Below are 19,631 nucleotides of genomic sequence, written 5' to 3'. Positions count from 1 at the left end.
CATCCCCATCCCCAACCCAGCCCATCCCATCCCAAGCCCCAGCAGCCCCAACCCTAACCCAGCAGCCCCAGCCACATGCCAAGCCCCAGCCCATTCCAAGTCCCAGCAGCACCAACCCTAACCCAGCAGCCCCAACCCTAACCCAGCAGCCCCAGCCCAATCCCCAGTCCCAACCCCAGGCCCAACCTCAGCCCCAACCCAGCCCAATCCCCAGCAGCCCAAGCCCCAACCCCCAGCAGCCCAAGCAGCCCCAGGGACTGGGCTAAGATCACTGTGGTCCTCAACTGCTCGGCTGGAGGAGCACTGTGTTACGCAGTTCAGACACCACTACCAGAGGCTCCAGAGCATCTAGACAACAGCAGATTCCAGTTCTCAATCATGTCCCAGTAGTTTATTTTTTTGTGGCCTGCTAGTTATCTAGATTAGTAGTGTCTCATCATTATGTAGTGTCTGTGCGGCTAAGCAGCAATTGAGCCTCAAAGTATAACTACTGCTTCATGGGATGTGCTAACTCAGGACAGTTCCCGAACTCAACTCTCATTAATCAAAATCTACTGTGAAATAATCCAAATGTTAAATGTTAATAATTGTAATAATATGTTAATAATGTGTTAATAATGCCTTTCCTTCCTGTTACTAGGCCCTTTACAAAAAGTACATCATCTACGTTATTCAACATGCAGTATATCCCTGTCCTCCTGGACATAGCGTCATCTACGTTATTCAACATGCAGTATATCCCTGTCCTCCTGGACATAGCGTCACCTACGTTATTCAACATGCAGTATATCCCTGTCCTCCTGGACATAGCGTCACCTACGTTATTCAACATGAAGTATATCCCTGTCCTCCTGGACATAGCGTCACCTACGTTATTCAACATGCAGTATATCCCTGTCCTCCTGGACATAGCGTCACCTACGTTATTCAACATGCAGTATATCCCTGTCCTCCTGGACATAGCGTCATCTACGTTATTCAACATGCAGTATATCCCTGTCCTCCTGGACATAGCGTCACCTACGTTATTCAACATGCAGTATATCCCTGTCCTCCTGGACATAGCGTCATCTACGTTATTCAACATGCAGTATATCCCTGTCCTCCTGGACATAGCGTCACCTACGTTATTCAACATGCAGTATATCCCTGTCCTCCTGGACATAGCGTCACCTACGTTATTCAACATGCAGTATATCCCTGTCCTCCTGGACATAGCGTCACCTACGTTATTCAACATGCAGTATATCCCTGTCCTCCTGGACATAGCGTCACCTACGTTATTCAACATGCAGTATATCCCTGTCCTCCTGGACATAGTGTCACCTACGTTATTCAACATGAAGTATATTTTATTTTATTTTTTATTTTACCTTTATTTTACCAGGCAAGTCAGTTAAGAACAAATTCTTATTTTCAATGACGGCCTGGGAACAGTGGGCAGAACGACAGATTCGTACCTTGTCAGCTCGGGGATTTGAACTCGCAACCTTCCGGTTACTAGTCCAACGCTCTAACCACTAGGCTACCCTGCCGCCCCCATCCCTGTCCTCCTGGACATAGCGTCATCTACGTTATTCAACATGCAGTATATCCCTGTCCTCCTGGACATAGCGTCACCTACGTTATTCAACATGCAGTATATCCCTGTCCTCCTGGACATAGCGTCACCTACGTTATTCAACATGCAGTATATCCCTGTCCTCCTGGACATAGCGTCACCTACGTTATTCAACATGAAGTATATCCCTGTCCTCCTGGACATAGCGTCACCTACGTTATTCAACATGCAGTATATCCCTGTCCTCCTGGACATAGCGTCACCTACGTTATTCAACATGCAGTATATCCCTGTCCTCCTGGACATAGCGTCACCTACGTTATTCAACATGCAGTATATCCCTGTCCTCCTGGACATAGCGTCACCTACGTTATTCAACATGCAGTATATCCCTGTCCTCCTGGACATAGCGTCATCTACGTTATTCAACATGCAGTATATCCCTGTCCTCCTGGACATAGCGTCATCTACGTTATTCAACATGCAGTATATCCCTGTCCTCCTGGACATAGCGTCACCTACGTTATTCAACATGCAGTATATCCCTGTCCTTCTGGACATAGCGTCACCTACGTTATTCAACATGCAGTATATCCCTGTCCTCCTGGACATAGCGTCACCTACGTTATTCAACATGCAGTATATCCCTGTCCTCCTGGACATAGCGTCACCTACGTTATTCAACATGCAGTATATCCCTGTCCTCCTGGACATAGCGTCATCTACGTTATTCAACATGAAGTATATCCCTGTCCTCCTGGACATAGCGTCACCTACGTTATTCAACATGAAGTATATCCCTGTCCTCCTGGACATAGCATCACCTACGTTATTCAACATGCAGTATATCCCTGTCCTCCTGGACATAGCGTCACCTACGTTATTCAACATGCAGTATATCCCTGTCCTCCTGGACATAGTGTCACCTACGTTATTCAACATGCAGTATATCCCTGTCCTCCTGGACATAGCGTGTCATCTACGTTATTCAACATGCAGTATATCCCTGTCCTCCTGGACATAGCGTCAACTACGTTTTTCAACATGCAGTATATCCCTGTCCTCCTGGACATAGTGTCACCTACGTTATTCAACATGCAGTATATCCCTGTCCTCCTGGACATAGCGTGTCATCTACGTTATTCAACATGAAGTATATCCCTGTCCTCCTGGACATAGCGTCACCTACGTTATTCAACATGCAGTACATCCCTGTCCTCCTGGACATAGCGTCACCTACGTTATTCAACATGCAGTATATCCCTGCCCTCCTGGACATAGCGTCATCTACGTTATTCAACATGAAGTATATCCCTGTCCTCCTGGACATAGCGTCATCTACGTTATTCAACATGCAGTATATCCCTGTCCTCCTGGACATAGCGTCACCTACGTTATTCAACATGCAGTATATCCCTGCCCTCCTGGACATAGCGTCATCTACGTTATTCAACATGAAGTATATCCCTGCCCTCCTGGACATAGCGTCATCTACGTTATTCAACATGCAGTATATCCCTGTCCTCCTGGACATAGCGTCACCTACGTTATTCAACATGCAGTATATCCCTGTCCTCCTGGACATAGCGTCATCTACGTTATTCAACATGCAGTATATCCCTGCCCTCCTGGACATAGCATCACCTACGTTATTCAACATGCAGTATATCCCTGTCCTCCTGGACATAGCGTCACCTACGTTATTCAACATGCAGTATATCCCTGTCCTCCTGGACATAGCGTCACCTACGTTATTCAACATGCAGTATATCCCTGTCCTCCTGGACATAGCGTCACCTACGTTATTCAACATGCAGTATATCCCTGTCCTCCTGTACATAGCGTCATCTACTTTATTCATCATGAAGTATATCCCTGTCCTCCTGGACATAGCATCATCTACGTTATTCAACATGCAGTATATCCCTGTCCTCCTGGACATAGCGTCACCTACGTTATTCAACATGCAGTATATCCCTGTCCTCCTGGACATAGCGTCACCTACGTTATTCAACGTGCAGTATATCCCTGTCCTCCTGGACATAGCGTCACCTACGTTATTCAACGTGCAGTATATCCCTGTCCTCCTGGACATAGCGTCACCTACGTTATTCAACATGCAGTATATATATCCCTGTCCTCCTGGACATAGCGTCACCTACGTTATTCAACATGCAGTATATCCCTGTCCTCCTGGACATAGCGTCACCTACGTTATTCAACATGCAGTATATCCCTGTCCTCCTGTACATAGTGTCACCTACGTTATTCAACATGCAGTATATCCCTGTCCTCCTGGACATAGCGTCACCTACGTTATTCAACATGCAGTATATCCCTGTCCTCCTGGACATAGCGTCACCTACGTTATTCAACATGCAGTATATCCCTGTCCTCCTGGACATAGCGTCACCTACGTTATTCAACATGCAGTATATCCCTGTCCTCCTGGACATAGCGTCACCTACGTTATTCAACATGCAGTATATCCCTGTCCTCCTGGACATAGCGTCACCTACGTTATTCAACATGCAGTATATTCCTGTCCTCCTGGACATAGCGTCACCTACGTTATTCAACATGCAGTATATCCCTGTCCTCCTGGACATAGCGTCATCTACGTTATTCAACATGAAGTATATCCCTGTCCTCCTGGACATAGCGTCACCTACGTTATTCAACATGCAGTATATCCCTGTCCTCCTGGACATAGCGTCACCTACGTTATTCAACATGCAGTATATCCCTGTCCTCCTGGACATAGCGTCAACTACGTTTTTCAACATGCAGTATATCCCTGTCCTCCTGGACATAGTGTCACCTACGTTATTCAACATGCAGTATATCCCTGTCCTCCTGGACATAGCGTGTCATCTACGTTATTCAACATGAAGTATATCCCTGTCCTCCTGGACATAACGTCACCTACATTATTCAACATGCAGTACATCCCTGTCCTCCTGGACATAGCGTCACCTACGTTATTCAACATGCAGTATATCCCTGCCCTCCTGGACATAGCGTCATCTACGTTATTCAACATGAAGTATATCCCTGTCCTCCTGGACATAGTGTCATCTACGTTATTCAACATGCAGTATATCCCTGTCCTCCTGGACATAGCGTCACCTACGTTATTCAACATGCAGTATATCCCTGCCCTCCTGGACATAGCGTCATCTACGTTATTCAACATGAAATATATCCCTGTCCTCCTGGACATAGCGTCATCTACGTTATTCAACATGCAGTATATCCCTGCCCTCCTGGACATAGCGTCATCTACGTTATTCAACATGCAGTATATCCCTGTCCTCCTGGACATAGCGTCACCTACGTTATTCAACATGCAGTATATCCCTGTCCTCCTGGACATAGCGTCATCTACGTTATTCAACATGCAGTATATCCCTGCCCTCCTGGACATAGCGTCACCTACGTTATTCGACATGCAGTATATCCCTGTCCTCCTGTACATAGCGTCATCTACTTTATTCATCATGAAGTATATCCCTGTCCTCCTGGACATAGCATCATCTACGTTATTCAACATGCAGTATATCCCTGTCCTCCTGGACATAGCGTCACCTACGTTATTCAACATGCAGTATATCCCTGTCCTCCTGGACATAGCGTCACCTACGTTATTCAACATGCAGTATATCCCTGTCCTCCTGTACATAGTGTCACCTACGTTATTCAACATGCAGTATATCCCTGTCCTCCTGGACATAGCGTCACCTACGTTATTCAACATGCAGTATATCCCTGTCCTCCTGGACATAGCGTCACCTACGTTATTCAACATGCAGTATATCCCTGTCCTCCTGGACATAGCGTCACCTACGTTATTCAACATGCAGTATATCCCTGTCCTCCTGGACATAGCGTCACCTACGTTATTCAACATGCAGTATATCCCTGTCCTCCTGGACATAGCGTCACCTACGTTATTCAACATGCAGTATATTCCTGTCCTCCTGGACATAGCGTCACATACGTTATTCAACATGCAGTATATCCCTGTCCTCCTGGCCATAGCGTCACCTACGTTATTCAACATGCAGTATATCCCTGTCCTCCTGGACATAGCGTCACCTACGTTATTCAACATGCAGTATATCCCTGTCCTCCTGGACATAGCGTCACCTACGTTATTCAACATGCAGTATATCCCTGTCCTCCTGGACATAGCGTCATCTACGTTATTCAACATGAAGTATATCCCTGTCCTCCTGGACATAGCGTCACCTACGTTATTCAACATGAAGTATATCCCTGTCCTCCTGGACATAGCATCACCTACGTTATTCAACATGCAGTATATCCCTGTCCTCCTGGACATAGCGTCACCTACGTTATTCAACATGCAGTATATCCCTGTCCTCCTGGACATAGTGTCACCTACGTTATTCAACATGCAGTATATCCCTGTCCTCCTGGACATAGCGTGTCATCTACGTTATTCAACATGCAGTATATCCCTGTCCTCCTGGACATAGCGTCAACTACGTTTTTCAACATGCAGTATATCCCTGTCCTCCTGGACATAGCGTCACCTACGTTATTCAACATGCAGTATATCCCTGTCCTCCTGGACATAGCGTGTCATCTACGTTATTCAACATGAAGTATATCCCTGTCCTCCTGGACATAGCGTCACCTACGTTATTCAACATGCAGTACATCCCTGTCCTCCTGGACATAGCGTCACCTACGTTATTCAACATGCAGTATATCCCTGCCCTCCTGGACATAGCGTCATCTACGTTATTCAACATGAAGTATATCCCTGTCCTCCTGGACATAGCGTCATCTACGTTATTCAACATGCAGTATATCCCTGTCCTCCTGGACATAGCGTCACCTACGTTATTCAACATGCAGTATATCCCTGCCCTCCTGGACATAGCGTCATCTACGTTATTCAACATGAAGTATATCCCTGCCCTCCTGGACATAGCGTCATCTACGTTATTCAACATGCAGTATATCCCTGTCCTCCTGGACATAGCGTCACCTACGTTATTCAACATGCAGTATATCCCTGTCCTCCTGGACATAGCGTCATCTACGTTATTCAACATGCAGTATATCCCTGCCCTCCTGGACATAGCATCACCTACGTTATTCAACATGCAGTATATCCCTGTCCTCCTGGACATAGCGTCACCTACGTTATTCAACATGCAGTATATCCCTGTCCTCCTGGACATAGCGTCACCTACGTTATTCAACATGCAGTATATCCCTGTCCTCCTGGACATAGCGTCACCTACGTTATTCAACATGCAGTATATCCCTGTCCTCCTGTACATAGCGTCATCTACTTTATTCATCATGAAGTATATCCCTGTCCTCCTGGACATAGCATCATCTACGTTATTCAACATGCAGTATATCCCTGTCCTCCTGGACATAGCGTCACCTACGTTATTCAACATGCAGTATATCCCTGTCCTCCTGGACATAGCGTCACCTACGTTATTCAACGTGCAGTATATCCCTGTCCTCCTGGACATAGCGTCACCTACGTTATTCAACGTGCAGTATATCCCTGTCCTCCTGGACATAGCGTCACCTACGTTATTCAACATGCAGTATATATATCCCTGTCCTCCTGGACATAGCGTCACCTACGTTATTCAACATGCAGTATATCCCTGTCCTCCTGGACATAGCGTCACCTACGTTATTCAACATGCAGTATATCCCTGTCCTCCTGTACATAGTGTCACCTACGTTATTCAACATGCAGTATATCCCTGTCCTCCTGGACATAGCGTCACCTACGTTATTCAACATGCAGTATATCCCTGTCCTCCTGGACATAGCGTCACCTACGTTATTCAACATGCAGTATATCCCTGTCCTCCTGGACATAGCGTCACCTACGTTATTCAACATGCAGTATATCCCTGTCCTCCTGGACATAGCGTCACCTACGTTATTCAACATGCAGTATATCCCTGTCCTCCTGGACATAGCGTCACCTACGTTATTCAACATGCAGTATATTCCTGTCCTCCTGGACATAGCGTCACCTACGTTATTCAACATGCAGTATATCCCTGTCCTCCTGGACATAGCGTCATCTACGTTATTCAACATGAAGTATATCCCTGTCCTCCTGGACATAGCGTCACCTACGTTATTCAACATGCAGTATATCCCTGTCCTCCTGGACATAGCGTCACCTACGTTATTCAACATGCAGTATATCCCTGTCCTCCTGGACATAGCGTCAACTACGTTTTTCAACATGCAGTATATCCCTGTCCTCCTGGACATAGTGTCACCTACGTTATTCAACATGCAGTATATCCCTGTCCTCCTGGACATAGCGTGTCATCTACGTTATTCAACATGAAGTATATCCCTGTCCTCCTGGACATAACGTCACCTACATTATTCAACATGCAGTACATCCCTGTCCTCCTGGACATAGCGTCACCTACGTTATTCAACATGCAGTATATCCCTGCCCTCCTGGACATAGCGTCATCTACGTTATTCAACATGAAGTATATCCCTGTCCTCCTGGACATAGTGTCATCTACGTTATTCAACATGCAGTATATCCCTGTCCTCCTGGACATAGCGTCACCTACGTTATTCAACATGCAGTATATCCCTGCCCTCCTGGACATAGCGTCATCTACGTTATTCAACATGAAATATATCCCTGTCCTCCTGGACATAGCGTCATCTACGTTATTCAACATGCAGTATATCCCTGCCCTCCTGGACATAGCGTCATCTACGTTATTCAACATGCAGTATATCCCTGTCCTCCTGGACATAGCGTCACCTACGTTATTCAACATGCAGTATATCCCTGTCCTCCTGGACATAGCGTCATCTACGTTATTCAACATGCAGTATATCCCTGCCCTCCTGGACATAGCGTCACCTACGTTATTCGACATGCAGTATATCCCTGTCCTCCTGTACATAGCGTCATCTACTTTATTCATCATGAAGTATATCCCTGTCCTCCTGGACATAGCATCATCTACGTTATTCAACATGCAGTATATCCCTGTCCTCCTGGACATAGCGTCACCTACGTTATTCAACATGCAGTATATCCCTGTCCTCCTGGACATAGCGTCACCTACGTTATTCAACATGCAGTATATCCCTGTCCTCCTGTACATAGTGTCACCTACGTTATTCAACATGCAGTATATCCCTGTCCTCCTGGACATAGCGTCACCTACGTTATTCAACATGCAGTATATCCCTGTCCTCCTGGACATAGCGTCACCTACGTTATTCAACATGCAGTATATCCCTGTCCTCCTGGACATAGCGTCACCTACGTTATTCAACATGCAGTATATCCCTGTCCTCCTGGACATAGCGTCACCTACGTTATTCAACATGCAGTATATCCCTGTCCTCCTGGACATAGCGTCACCTACGTTATTCAACATGCAGTATATTCCTGTCCTCCTGGACATAGCGTCACATACGTTATTCAACATGCAGTATATCCCTGTCCTCCTGGCCATAGCGTCACCTACGTTATTCAACATGCAGTATATCCCTGTCCTCCTGGACATAGCGTCACCTACGTTATTCAACATGCAGTATATCCCTGTCCTCCTGTACATAGCGTCACCTACGTTATTCAACATGCAGTATATCCCTGTCCTCCTGGACATAGCGTCACCTACGTTATTCAACATGCAGTATATCCCTGTCCTCCTGGACATAGCGTTACCTACGTTATTCAACATGCAGTATATCCCTGTCCTCCTGGACATAGCGTCACCTACGTTATTCAACATGCAGTATATCCCTGTCCTCCTGGACATAGCGTCACCTACGTTATTCAACATGCAGTATATCCCTGTCCTCCTGGACATAGCGTCACCTACGTTATTCAACATGCAGTATATCCCTGTCCTCCTGGACATAGCGTCACCTACGTTATTCAACATGCAGTATATCCCTGTCCTCCTGGACATAGCGTCACCTACGTTATTCAACATGCAGTATATCCCTGTCCTCCTGGACATAGCGTCACCTACGTTATTCAACATGCAGTATATCCCTGTCCTTCTGGACATAGCGTCACCTACGTTATTCAACATGCAGTATATCCCTGTCCTCCTGGACATAGCGTCACCTACGTTATTCAACATGCAGTATATCCCTGTCCTTCTGGACATAGCGTCACCTACGTTATTCAACATGCAGTATATCCCTGTCCTCCTGGACATAGCGTCACCTACGTTATTCAACATGCAGTATATCCCTGTCCTCCTGGACATAGCATCATCTACGTTATTCAACATGCAGTATATCCCTGTCCTCCTGGACATAGCGTCACCTACGTTATTCAACATGAAGTATATCCCTGTCCTCCTGGACATAGCGTCACCTACGTTATTCAACATGCAGTATATCCCTGTCCTCCTGGACATAGCGTCACCTACGTTATTCAACATGCAGTATATCCCTGTCCTCCTGGACATAGCGTCACCTACGTTATTCAACATGCAGTATATCCCTGTCCTCCTGGACATAGCGTCACCTACGTTATTCAACATGCAGTATATCCCTGTCCTCCTGGACATAGCGTCACCTACGTTATTCAACATGCAGTATATCCCTGTCCTCCTGGACATAGCGTCACCTACGTTATTCAACATGCAGTATATCCCTGTCCTCCTGGACATAGCGTCACCTACGTTATTCAACATGCAGTATATCCCTGCCCTGGCAACTTACTCCATATAGTGCACTGCTGGTCAAAACGTAGTACACTGTATAGGGAATATGGTGTAATTTCAGAAGCACCCAAAGACCTTGTGGTCCATACACCACAACATGGAGGTATGGCACAGAGAGAGCTGGAACACTGGATATAAAGATATTACAGTGACAACACTGAGAAGTGTACCAAGCTGATGGCACATCAGATGGTCTACCACAGTACAGCACCAGTACAGGTTCCTCTGTCTCAGGTGTGACATTTTCTCCCCTCATCCTCCTCCCCCTCAGTGTTGAAGAGCGTCCCCTTCACAGCCCGTACTGCTAAACGAGGCTCACGGTTCTTCTGTGATGCACAGCTGTGTGACGACTCCAACTGCTAGTCCCTACAGTTCCTCCCCCCCTAATGCCAAGGTTGTCCAGAACAGGTGTCCCCTCCTCTGACCACTGTGCATGCAGCATGACCTCCCACCCTGTCCCTCCCTAAGACTACTCCTTAACACTTCACTAACTTCGGCGGCCATTTAATAGTTCAGCACAGTGCAGTTTGTTTGAATCCTGACCCTCGACTCTTATTGGTGGGCAAGTGATGTGTTCTACAGTGCCTTGCGAAAGTATTCGGCCCCCTTGAACTTTGCGACCTTTTGCCACATTTCAGGCTTCAAACATAAAGATATAAAACTGTATTTTTTTGTGAAGAATCAACAACAAGTGGGACACAATCATGAAGTGGAACGACATTTATTGGATATTTCAAACTTTTTTAACAAATCAAAAACAGAGAAATTGGGCGTGCAAAATTATTCAGCCCCTTTACTTTCAGTGCAGCAAACTCTCTCCAGAAGTTCAGTGAGGATCTGTGAATGATCCAATGTTGACCTAAATGACTAATGATGATAAATACAATCCACCTGTGTGTAATCAAGTCTCCGTATAAATGCACCTGCACTGTGATAGTCTCAGAGGTCCGTTAAAAGCGCAGAGAGCATCATGAAGAACAAGGAACACACCAGGCAGGTCCGAGATACTGTTGTGAAGAAGTTTAAAGCCGGATTTGGATACAAAAAGATTTCCCAAGCATTAAACATCCCAAGGAGCACTGTGCAAGCGATAATATTGAAATGGAAGGAGTATCAGACCACTGCAAATCTAGCAAGACCTGGCCGTCCCTCTAAACTTTCAGCTCATACAAGGAAAAGACTGATCAGAGATGCAGCCAAGAGGCCCATGATCACTCTGGATGAACTGCAGAGATCTACAGCTGAGGTGGGAGACTCTGTCCATAGGACAACAATCAGTCGTATATTGCACAAATGTGGCCTTTATGGAAGAGTGGCAAGAAGAAAGCCATTTCTTAAAGATATCCATAAAAAGTGTTGTTTAAAGTTTGCCACAAGCCACCTGGGAGACACACAAAACATGTGGAAGAAGGTGCTCTGGTCAGATGAAACCAAAATTGAACTTTTTGGCAACAATGCAAAACGTTATGTTTGGCGTAAAAGCAACACAGCTGAACACACCATCCCCACTGTCAAACATGGTGGTGGCAGCATCATGGTTTGGGCCTGCTTTTCTTCAGCAGGGACAGGTAAGATGGTTAAAATTGATGGGAAGATGGATGGAGCCAAATACAGGACCATTCTGGAAGAAAACCTGATGGAGACTGCAAAAGACCTGAGACTGGGACGGAGATTTGTCTTCCAACAAGACAATGATCAAAAATATAAAGCAAAATCTACAATGGAATGGTTCAAAAATAAACATATCCAGGTGTTAGAATGGCCAAGTCAAAGTCCAGACCTGAATCCAATTGAGAATCTGTGGAAAGAACTGAAAACTGCTGTTCACAAATGCTCTCCATCCAACCTCACTGAGCTCGAGCTGTTTTGCAAGGAGGAATGGGAAAGAATTTCAGTCTCTCGATGTGCAAAACTGATAGAGACATACCCCAAGTGACTTACAGCTGTAATCGCAGCAAAACGTGGCGCTACAAAGTATTAACTTAAGGGGGCTGAATAATTTTGCACGCCCAATTTATCAGTTTTTGATTTGTTAAAAAAGTTTGAAATATCCAATAAATGTCGTTCCACTTCATGATTGTGTCCCACTTGTTGTTGATTCTTCACAAAAAAATACAGTTTTATATCTTTATGTTTTAAGCCTGAAATGTGGTAAAAGGTCGCAAAGTTCAAGGGGGCCGAATACTTTCGCAAGGCACTGTATATCCCTCAAAACACCTCTACCTGAATTACCAGGGTAGAAGTCAGACAGCCAAACCTCTTTGGATTACTGAACCTACAAAGACTGTATCAAAAGCTAATGTTAAAATGTGAATATGTAATGTTTACTACCACGAAATATAATCACATGGTCAATATGAAGTTGCATCTAGCATAACAGCATGGGCATGGAAAGCTACAATACCGGTATGTAAATACTGTATGTTCATTTTCTATCAGGTTTTATACTTTTTTCAATTTATTTTTCAAAAATCTTAAAAGTACAGTATAGTAATTAAGAGGTTTGGCTACAACTGCTAACAATGCCTTGTTGTTCCTTGAAACTAACTAACATGGATGGTTTGGTTTCCCCTCTAACCTGTTAAGAACCTTTCCTCAACCTCTACTCTGTATTCATTCTACCCCTCTGAACAGCTGAACAGAAGATTAATGACAGTATATGCCACTTCTAAATTCTGCAGGGTAAGAAAGGCAGCCTGAAGCCTGTTTGCTTGGCCCTGGCCATGCTCGTCCTGTGTGCTGCGGCCTGCGGACATGCTGTGTGCTGCTAGCTACACAGTCTATGGTGCTGCTACAGTGATGTCAGCTGCTTCAGCCAGGCCAGCGCTTCAGATGCAAACAGGAACATGCTTTACTCTACAGCAAAGCATTCAGATATGCTTTACAACAGCTAGGACTGCTTTACTGCACAACAATCAGATATGCTTTTACATCAGCCACAGCAAAGCAGTCAGACATGCTTTTACAACAGCCAGGTCTACTTTTCTGCACCACAGCCCAAAAATGTAGCTTAATATTTATATAACTGGATACATCCCCTAGAATACACTGTAAGTTCATGTCAGGTCATTTTCTTTTCCATCAACCTTACCTCTCAGGAAAACAGTGGCAGCGGTTGTAGGGGGATTGAAATTTAAAGGGGCTATCAGCAGTTGCTACACACATTTTTGGACTTAATTACATGTTATATAATTATATGTACCCATTGATTCTTGAAGAATATACACTATATATACAAACGTATGTGGACAGCCCTTCGAATTAATGGATTTGGCTATTTCAGCCACCCTCGTGCTGACAGGTGCATAAAATCAGGCACACATACATGCAATCTCCATAGACAAACACTGTCTCAGTGACTTTCAACCTGGCACTGTCATAGGATGCCTCCTTTCCAACAAACCAGTCTCCCACATAATCTGCCCTGCTCGAGCAGCCCCAGTCAACTGTAAGTGCTGTTATTGTGAAGTGGAAACGTCTAGGAGCAACAACGGCTCAGCTTCGAAGTGGTAGGCCACACAAGCTCACAGAATGGGACCACCGAGTGCTCACAGTCGGCCTGCACAGAGCCCTGACCTCAACCCCATCGAACACCTTTGGGATGAATTGAAAGGCCGACTGTGAGCCAGGACTAATCGCCCAACATCAGTACCCGACCTCACTAATGCTCGTGGCCCTGTAGCAATGTTCCAATGTTCCCTGTAGCGATCTAGTGGAAAGCCTTCCCAGAAGAGTGGAGGCTTTTATAGCAGCAATGTTCTGACATCTAGTGGAAGGCCTTCCCAGAAGAGTGGAGGCTGTTGTAGCAGCAATGTTCTGACATCTAGTGGAAGGCCTTCCCAGAAGAGTAGAGGCTGTTATAGCAGCAATGTTCTGACATCTAGTGGAAGGCCTTCCCAGAAGAGTGGAGGCTGTTATAGCAGCAATGTTCTGACATCTAGTGGAAGGCCTTCCCAGAAGAGTAGAGGCTGTTATAGCAGCAATGTTCTGACATCTAGTGGAAAGCCTTCCCAGAAGAGTGGAGGCTGTTATAGCAGCAATGTTCTGACATCTAGTGGAAAGTCTTCCCAGAAGAGTGGAGGCTGTTATAGCAGCAATGTTCTGACATCTAGTGGAAGGCCTTCCCAGAAGAGTAGAGGCTGTTATAGCAGCAATGTTCTGACATCTAGTGGAAGGCCTTCCCAGAAGAGTGGAGGCTGTTATAGCAGCAATGTTCCAACATCTAGTGGAAATCCTTCCCAGAAGAGTGGAGGCTGTTATAGCAGCAATGTTCCAACATCTAGTGAAAAGCCTTCCCAGAAGAGTGGAGGCTGTTATAGCAGCAATGTTCTGACATCTAGTGGAAGGCCTTCCCAGAAGAGTAGAGACTGTTATAGCAGCAATGTTCTGACATCTAGTGAAAAGCCTTCCCAGAAGAGTGGAGGCTGTTATAGCAGCAATGTTCTGACATCTAGTGGAAGGCCTTCCCAGAAGAGTGGAGGCTGTTATAGCAGCAATGTTCTGACATCTAGTGGAAGGCCTTCCCAGAAGGGTGGAGGCTGTTATAGCAGCAAATGGGGGACCAACTCCATATTAATGACCATGATTTTGGAATGAGATGTTCTACAAGCAGGTGTCAAAATATTCTTGGTCATGTAGTGTAACTTATAAATGCCTCATGAGCTTAGTTCAACTGTCTTACCCCATCACAAACTTGTTTTACTCCAATGTTTGAAAACAAGTAAATGTAAACAAACATTATATAGCTTCAAAACATGGTCACCTATCCTTTAGATATCATGGATGGTCCGTCCTTGCATTAGTAGCTCTGTTTATGAACAGAGAGTGATTACATTTCTCCAGCCCATCCCTCAACATATTACCGAAACAGGTGCAGTGAAAACACTGTCATTATTTCTACTGCTGATTGCCACTTTAAGGTAGTTTCCGATTCAGGCTAAATAAGCACCGCTGGATGCAGACTCCGCCCACGCGAGAACGTTGCCTTTTTGAATTTAAAGTACGGATCTTCCACGCTACAGATTTAATCTACATTCATGAAAGTCTTTCCTTCTACTCAGGTCCCTCCGTCATCACCACCTCACCTCTCATCTTCCATGTTGCATGCTGTGTCCAGTGTTCTGTCCATCCACCACTTACCAGTCTGTCACCTGTTGATGGCATGTCTCAATGTTGTGTTTGTCCCTGGTAACTGTGACTTGCGGTGTGCTGAAAAGCTTGTTGGTCAACCAGCTCTGTTGAGGCCCCTGCACATATCCACACACACAGACATGTTCACACATAATGGACATTTATTCAGACAAATGGATAGAAACATTGGCAACACTACTTGAACACTCCATTTTAAGGGCTACATAACACTGTCATAATCATGATGGTATAGACATTTAAGGAGTCGTTTTAGAGACGACAGGTTAGATGAGTTGTATGAATATTAGCTTCTCTATAGCACGGTACCTCACAGAGCTTGTTGTCTACAACTGTGATACATTGTTGACATAGTGGTTTGTTTATTAAATAACTAAACCCCCATAGCCTTGGATTGAAAAATCGATATTTCTCTGTTAGTTTTAAGTTGACAGTGAAAGGGATCATTCTCTTTTTAGTTAACATATTCCCACATTCAATTGGCTACCCATTTGACAACATATAAGTAAAATGTAACAATTCTAAACATACTTGCTGAAATATTCTGTTAGGATAAGCACTGCAAATATAGGTTCCTTAATCAACAACCTCAAACCTGAGCATGACACCACTGTACCAGAGTTTGACTTCCCAGTTAACCTGTGTGACCCCTCTCTCTCCCTCCTTCACCCACTCACAGATCTCCGCAGCCAGCCTTTTCTGCGGCACGACACGCTGATCCGGAGCGGCTGGAAGAGACCCTAAACAAACCACTCGTTCTTCCTCCCTTATCATCCCTTCCTTTTATAACCCCCCCCCCCCCCCCCCCCCTTCTTTGTCCCGGTGGTCTCACCCACCCGAGGCTGCACAGAGACTAAAAGGTGGACAGGACCGAACCAATGGCCCTTGTTTTACAGGGGTATTTATTTATTTATGGAGATCCTTTATGGACACTGTCTCTCAACAAGCAGGTATAACTGTAGTATCACCGACATAGCCTACCCTCCTCTCCCACTGCAAACACACACCGCACACATGCACACACACAGATAATATTAAGAACAGGACTGGGCAGAAAGAGTCCAAAGAAGAAGAGTATAGTGGTGAGTTGAGCCCTTAAAGGGGCGGCTCACCTCACACAAGCAGGAAGGAAGGACACTTCAACTGCATAAGGTGGACATGGAACCACAAGTGCCTGCTAATGTGGATCTTATTTCCATGAACCTCGATTTCCTCAGATTGTGCAATCCAAGCAAGATTGAGACTGGGAGACAGTCAGTCAAGTCACTTGGATAAATGACAGCATATGTTGACTCTACTGCTGGGATTTCCACTTCAAAGAGAACTGGGTTGTGTTCATAAGGCACCAAACGGAAGAAAACAGAATGAAACAGGGAGGGACTACCTGGACCAATAAGAATCGTCATTTTGGTTTCCGTTGCAAAACGTTTTAGGTTGTGTGCTCTACCTAATGAATAGGACCCAGGGTTTTGCCTTCACATGATGTCTCTGTCCACCGATTTCAAAAAGGACTGAAGATTATTGTCATATCGGTGTCTTTTCTGGACAAGCTAGCCAAACCAAACGTCCTCTACTCTTGTGTCTTATTTCTTATTGTGCTAAAAAAAAAAGTGCCTTTTTGACAGTATTATTTTTACGTGACTCAGCCATAATGTGTATCTTTAAATTCTTTTTTTGTTAGATTGTATTTTGTATTGCCTTTGTATGATAACATTTAAATACTGTAAAAAAAAAAATCTGAATCTCAGCTTTAATCACTAACATATCTAAAGGTTGCTTCTCAGTGCTATAATATAAATGAGCGTAGGCCAAGTGTCTTCCGAAACGCTAAGAGTGGGTTAAAACATTCAATGTTTTTGCTGTCTATTACTTCTTCATCTTTATCACCTACTACAGTACAATCACCACTTCAGTCGTACCATTTCATTACGACTTAATTACCACTTCAGTCTTAAACACTCCCAAGTTTAAACTGAATTATTTCAAACCACTGACTAAGAACCATAAGGAACATGACCTTGCTCAGAAGTTGAAAGCAACAGTAAAGTTGGTCTGAATGTTATGTAACTGACAAGACTTTCTTGCTTAGCAAGTGATGAACGTATGATGATGTTTCTAAACTGACTGTTTAGCTTACTTGCATTTGTTGGTGGGTAAAGAATGCATTCCTATGAGTCTAACCATGTTCTCAATGCTTGTTCTCTTTGCTTACAGTTTTAGAACCTCAATGATGACCAATTTTGTTTTAGAACCGTAATGATGACCTTAATAGCCATCGAGTAAGCATAATGATTGTGCACGCTGAGACTATCTGTGTTTCAATATGGCTTTTCCTCAAAAGGGACCGCCCATATTTACACTACTTACATTACCTTGTTGTACGAGACACGACTCTTATAGCAGATATTTCTATACACATTTACAAATTAATGAATAGAAGAAGCCTTGTACTTTTGGGTCAGAAGGATAAAATGAAATAGTGTCTGACATTTGATGTATGTTATCTTAAATATGACTGCACTTCCCCCTTAATAAACAAAATGACAATGTGACCCAAATTTAAACATATCTTCTTTCTCTCTCCCTTTCGGGCTCTACTTCTTTCTCTCTTTAGGTCTCTTTCTTTCGGTCTCTCCCCTTTCTCTCTTAGTCTCTCTCCTTTCTCTCTTGGTCTCTCCCCTTTCTCTCTTGGTCTCTCCCCTTTCTCTCTTGGTGTCTCTCGCTCCGTCTCTCTCTTTCAGTCTCACTCTCGGTTCTCTAGCTGTCTTTCTCTTTTGGTCGCTTTCTCTCCCCTTTCTCTCTTAGTCTCTCTCCTTTCTCTCTTGGTCTCTCCCCTTTCTCTCTTGGTCTCTCCCCTTTCTCTCTTGGTCTCTCCCCTTTCTCTTTTAGTCTCTCTCCTTTCTCTCTTGGTCTCTCTCCTTTCTCTCTTGGTCTCTCTCCTTTCTCTCTTGGTCTCTCCCCTTTCTCTTTTAGTCTCTCTCCTTTCTCTCTTGGTCTCTCCCCTTTCTCTCTCGGTCTCTCTCCTTTCTCTCTTGGTCTCTCCCCTTTCTCTCTTGGTCTCTCCCCTTTCTCCTTTAGTCTCTCTCCTTTCTCTCTTGGTCTCTCTCCTTTCTCTCTTGGTCTCTCCCCTTTCTCTTTTGGTCTCTCCCCTTTCTCTTTTAGTCTCTCTCCTTTCTCTCTTGGTCTCTCCCCTTTCTCTCTTGGTCTCTCTCCTTTCTCTCTTGGTCTCTCCCCTTTCTCTTTTAGTCTCTCTCCTTTCTCTCTTGGTCTCTCCCCTTTCTCTCTCCTTTCTCTCTTGGTCTCTCCCCTTTCTCTCTTGGTCTCTCTCCTTTCTCTCTTGGTCTCTCTCCTTTCTCTCTTGGTCTCTCTCCTTTCTCTCTTGGTCTCTCCCCTTTCTCTCTTGGTCTCTCCCCTTTCTCTCTTGGTCTCTCCCCTTTCTCTCTTGGTCTCTCCCCTTTCTCTCTCTCCCTTCTCTCGCGGTCTCTCCCCTTTCTCTCTTGGTCTCTCCTTTCTCTCTCGGTCTCTCCCCTTTTTCACTCGTTCTCTCCCCTTTCTCTCAGTCTCTCCCCTTTCTCTCTCCGTCTCTTGATCTCTCTCCGTTTCTTGGTCTCTCTCCGTCTCTCGATCTCTCTCTCACTCATTCTCTCTCTCCAAATGAAGATCAGAGCCACCATGTGTTTGTACTATAAAAATCCATTTAATTTCTTCTATCAAAAGAAATGAAATCATAACCAACTGAAATAGAGCAACAAAAATCCATGTGTAGGGTTTTGTTTTGCTGAAATATTTGTCAAAAATATTTAAACAGCTTGTACCTAATTTACATTGTTCAAATTAAAATGTAACAGAGCAGAAATTGAATTAAAATCCAATGAATGATGAATACTGTTAATAACAAATGATGGTTAAGCCAGAGTGGTTTGGTCTTGGTCTCTCCCCTTTCTCCCTTGGTCTCCCCTTTCTCTCTTGGTCTCTCCCCTTTCTCTTTTAGTCTCTCTCCTTTCTCTCTTGGTCTCTCTCCTTTCTCTCTTGGTCTCTCTCCTTTCTCTCTTGGTCTCTCCCCTTTCTCTTTTAGTCTCTCTCCTTTCTCTCTTGGTCTCTCCCCTTTCTCTCTCGGTCTCTCTCCTTTCTCTCTTGGTCTCTCCCCTTTCTCTCTTGGTCTCTCCCCTTTCTCCTTT

At 44.7% G+C, this 19,631-nt stretch overlaps 1 protein-coding gene across 5 annotated transcripts in view; it reads left to right on the top strand.

Moving 5' to 3' along the window:
• Positions 1-18,005, top strand: part of LOC110532685 (formin-like protein 3) — a 101,666-nt gene extending 83,661 nt beyond the window's left edge. Inside the window, exons 23-25 of one of the 5 annotated variants that reach the window (XR_016483407.1) lie at positions 10,577-10,699; positions 12,940-12,987; positions 16,133-18,005. Coding sequence is in view for 4 of the 5 variants with exons in the window: in XM_036988708.2 (XP_036844603.1) it covers positions 10,577-10,668 (92 nt within the window). In the remaining variant the exon portion in view is untranslated. Of the gene's footprint in view, positions 1-10,576; positions 10,714-12,939; positions 12,988-16,132 lie in introns of all 5 variants that reach the window. The other 4 variants (XM_090185211.1, XM_036988708.2, XM_036988709.2 and 1 more) reach the window with 4 other exon arrangements.
• Positions 18,006-19,631: the final 1,626 nt, after the last annotated feature.

Source organism: Oncorhynchus mykiss, chromosome 9 (genome assembly GCF_057628025.1).
Source record: "Oncorhynchus mykiss isolate SJ-2025 chromosome 9, ASM5762802v1, whole genome shotgun sequence".
Lineage (NCBI taxonomy): Eukaryota > Metazoa > Chordata > Actinopteri > Salmoniformes > Salmonidae > Oncorhynchus > Oncorhynchus mykiss.
This window is presented reverse-complemented; position numbering and strand designations above follow the sequence as displayed.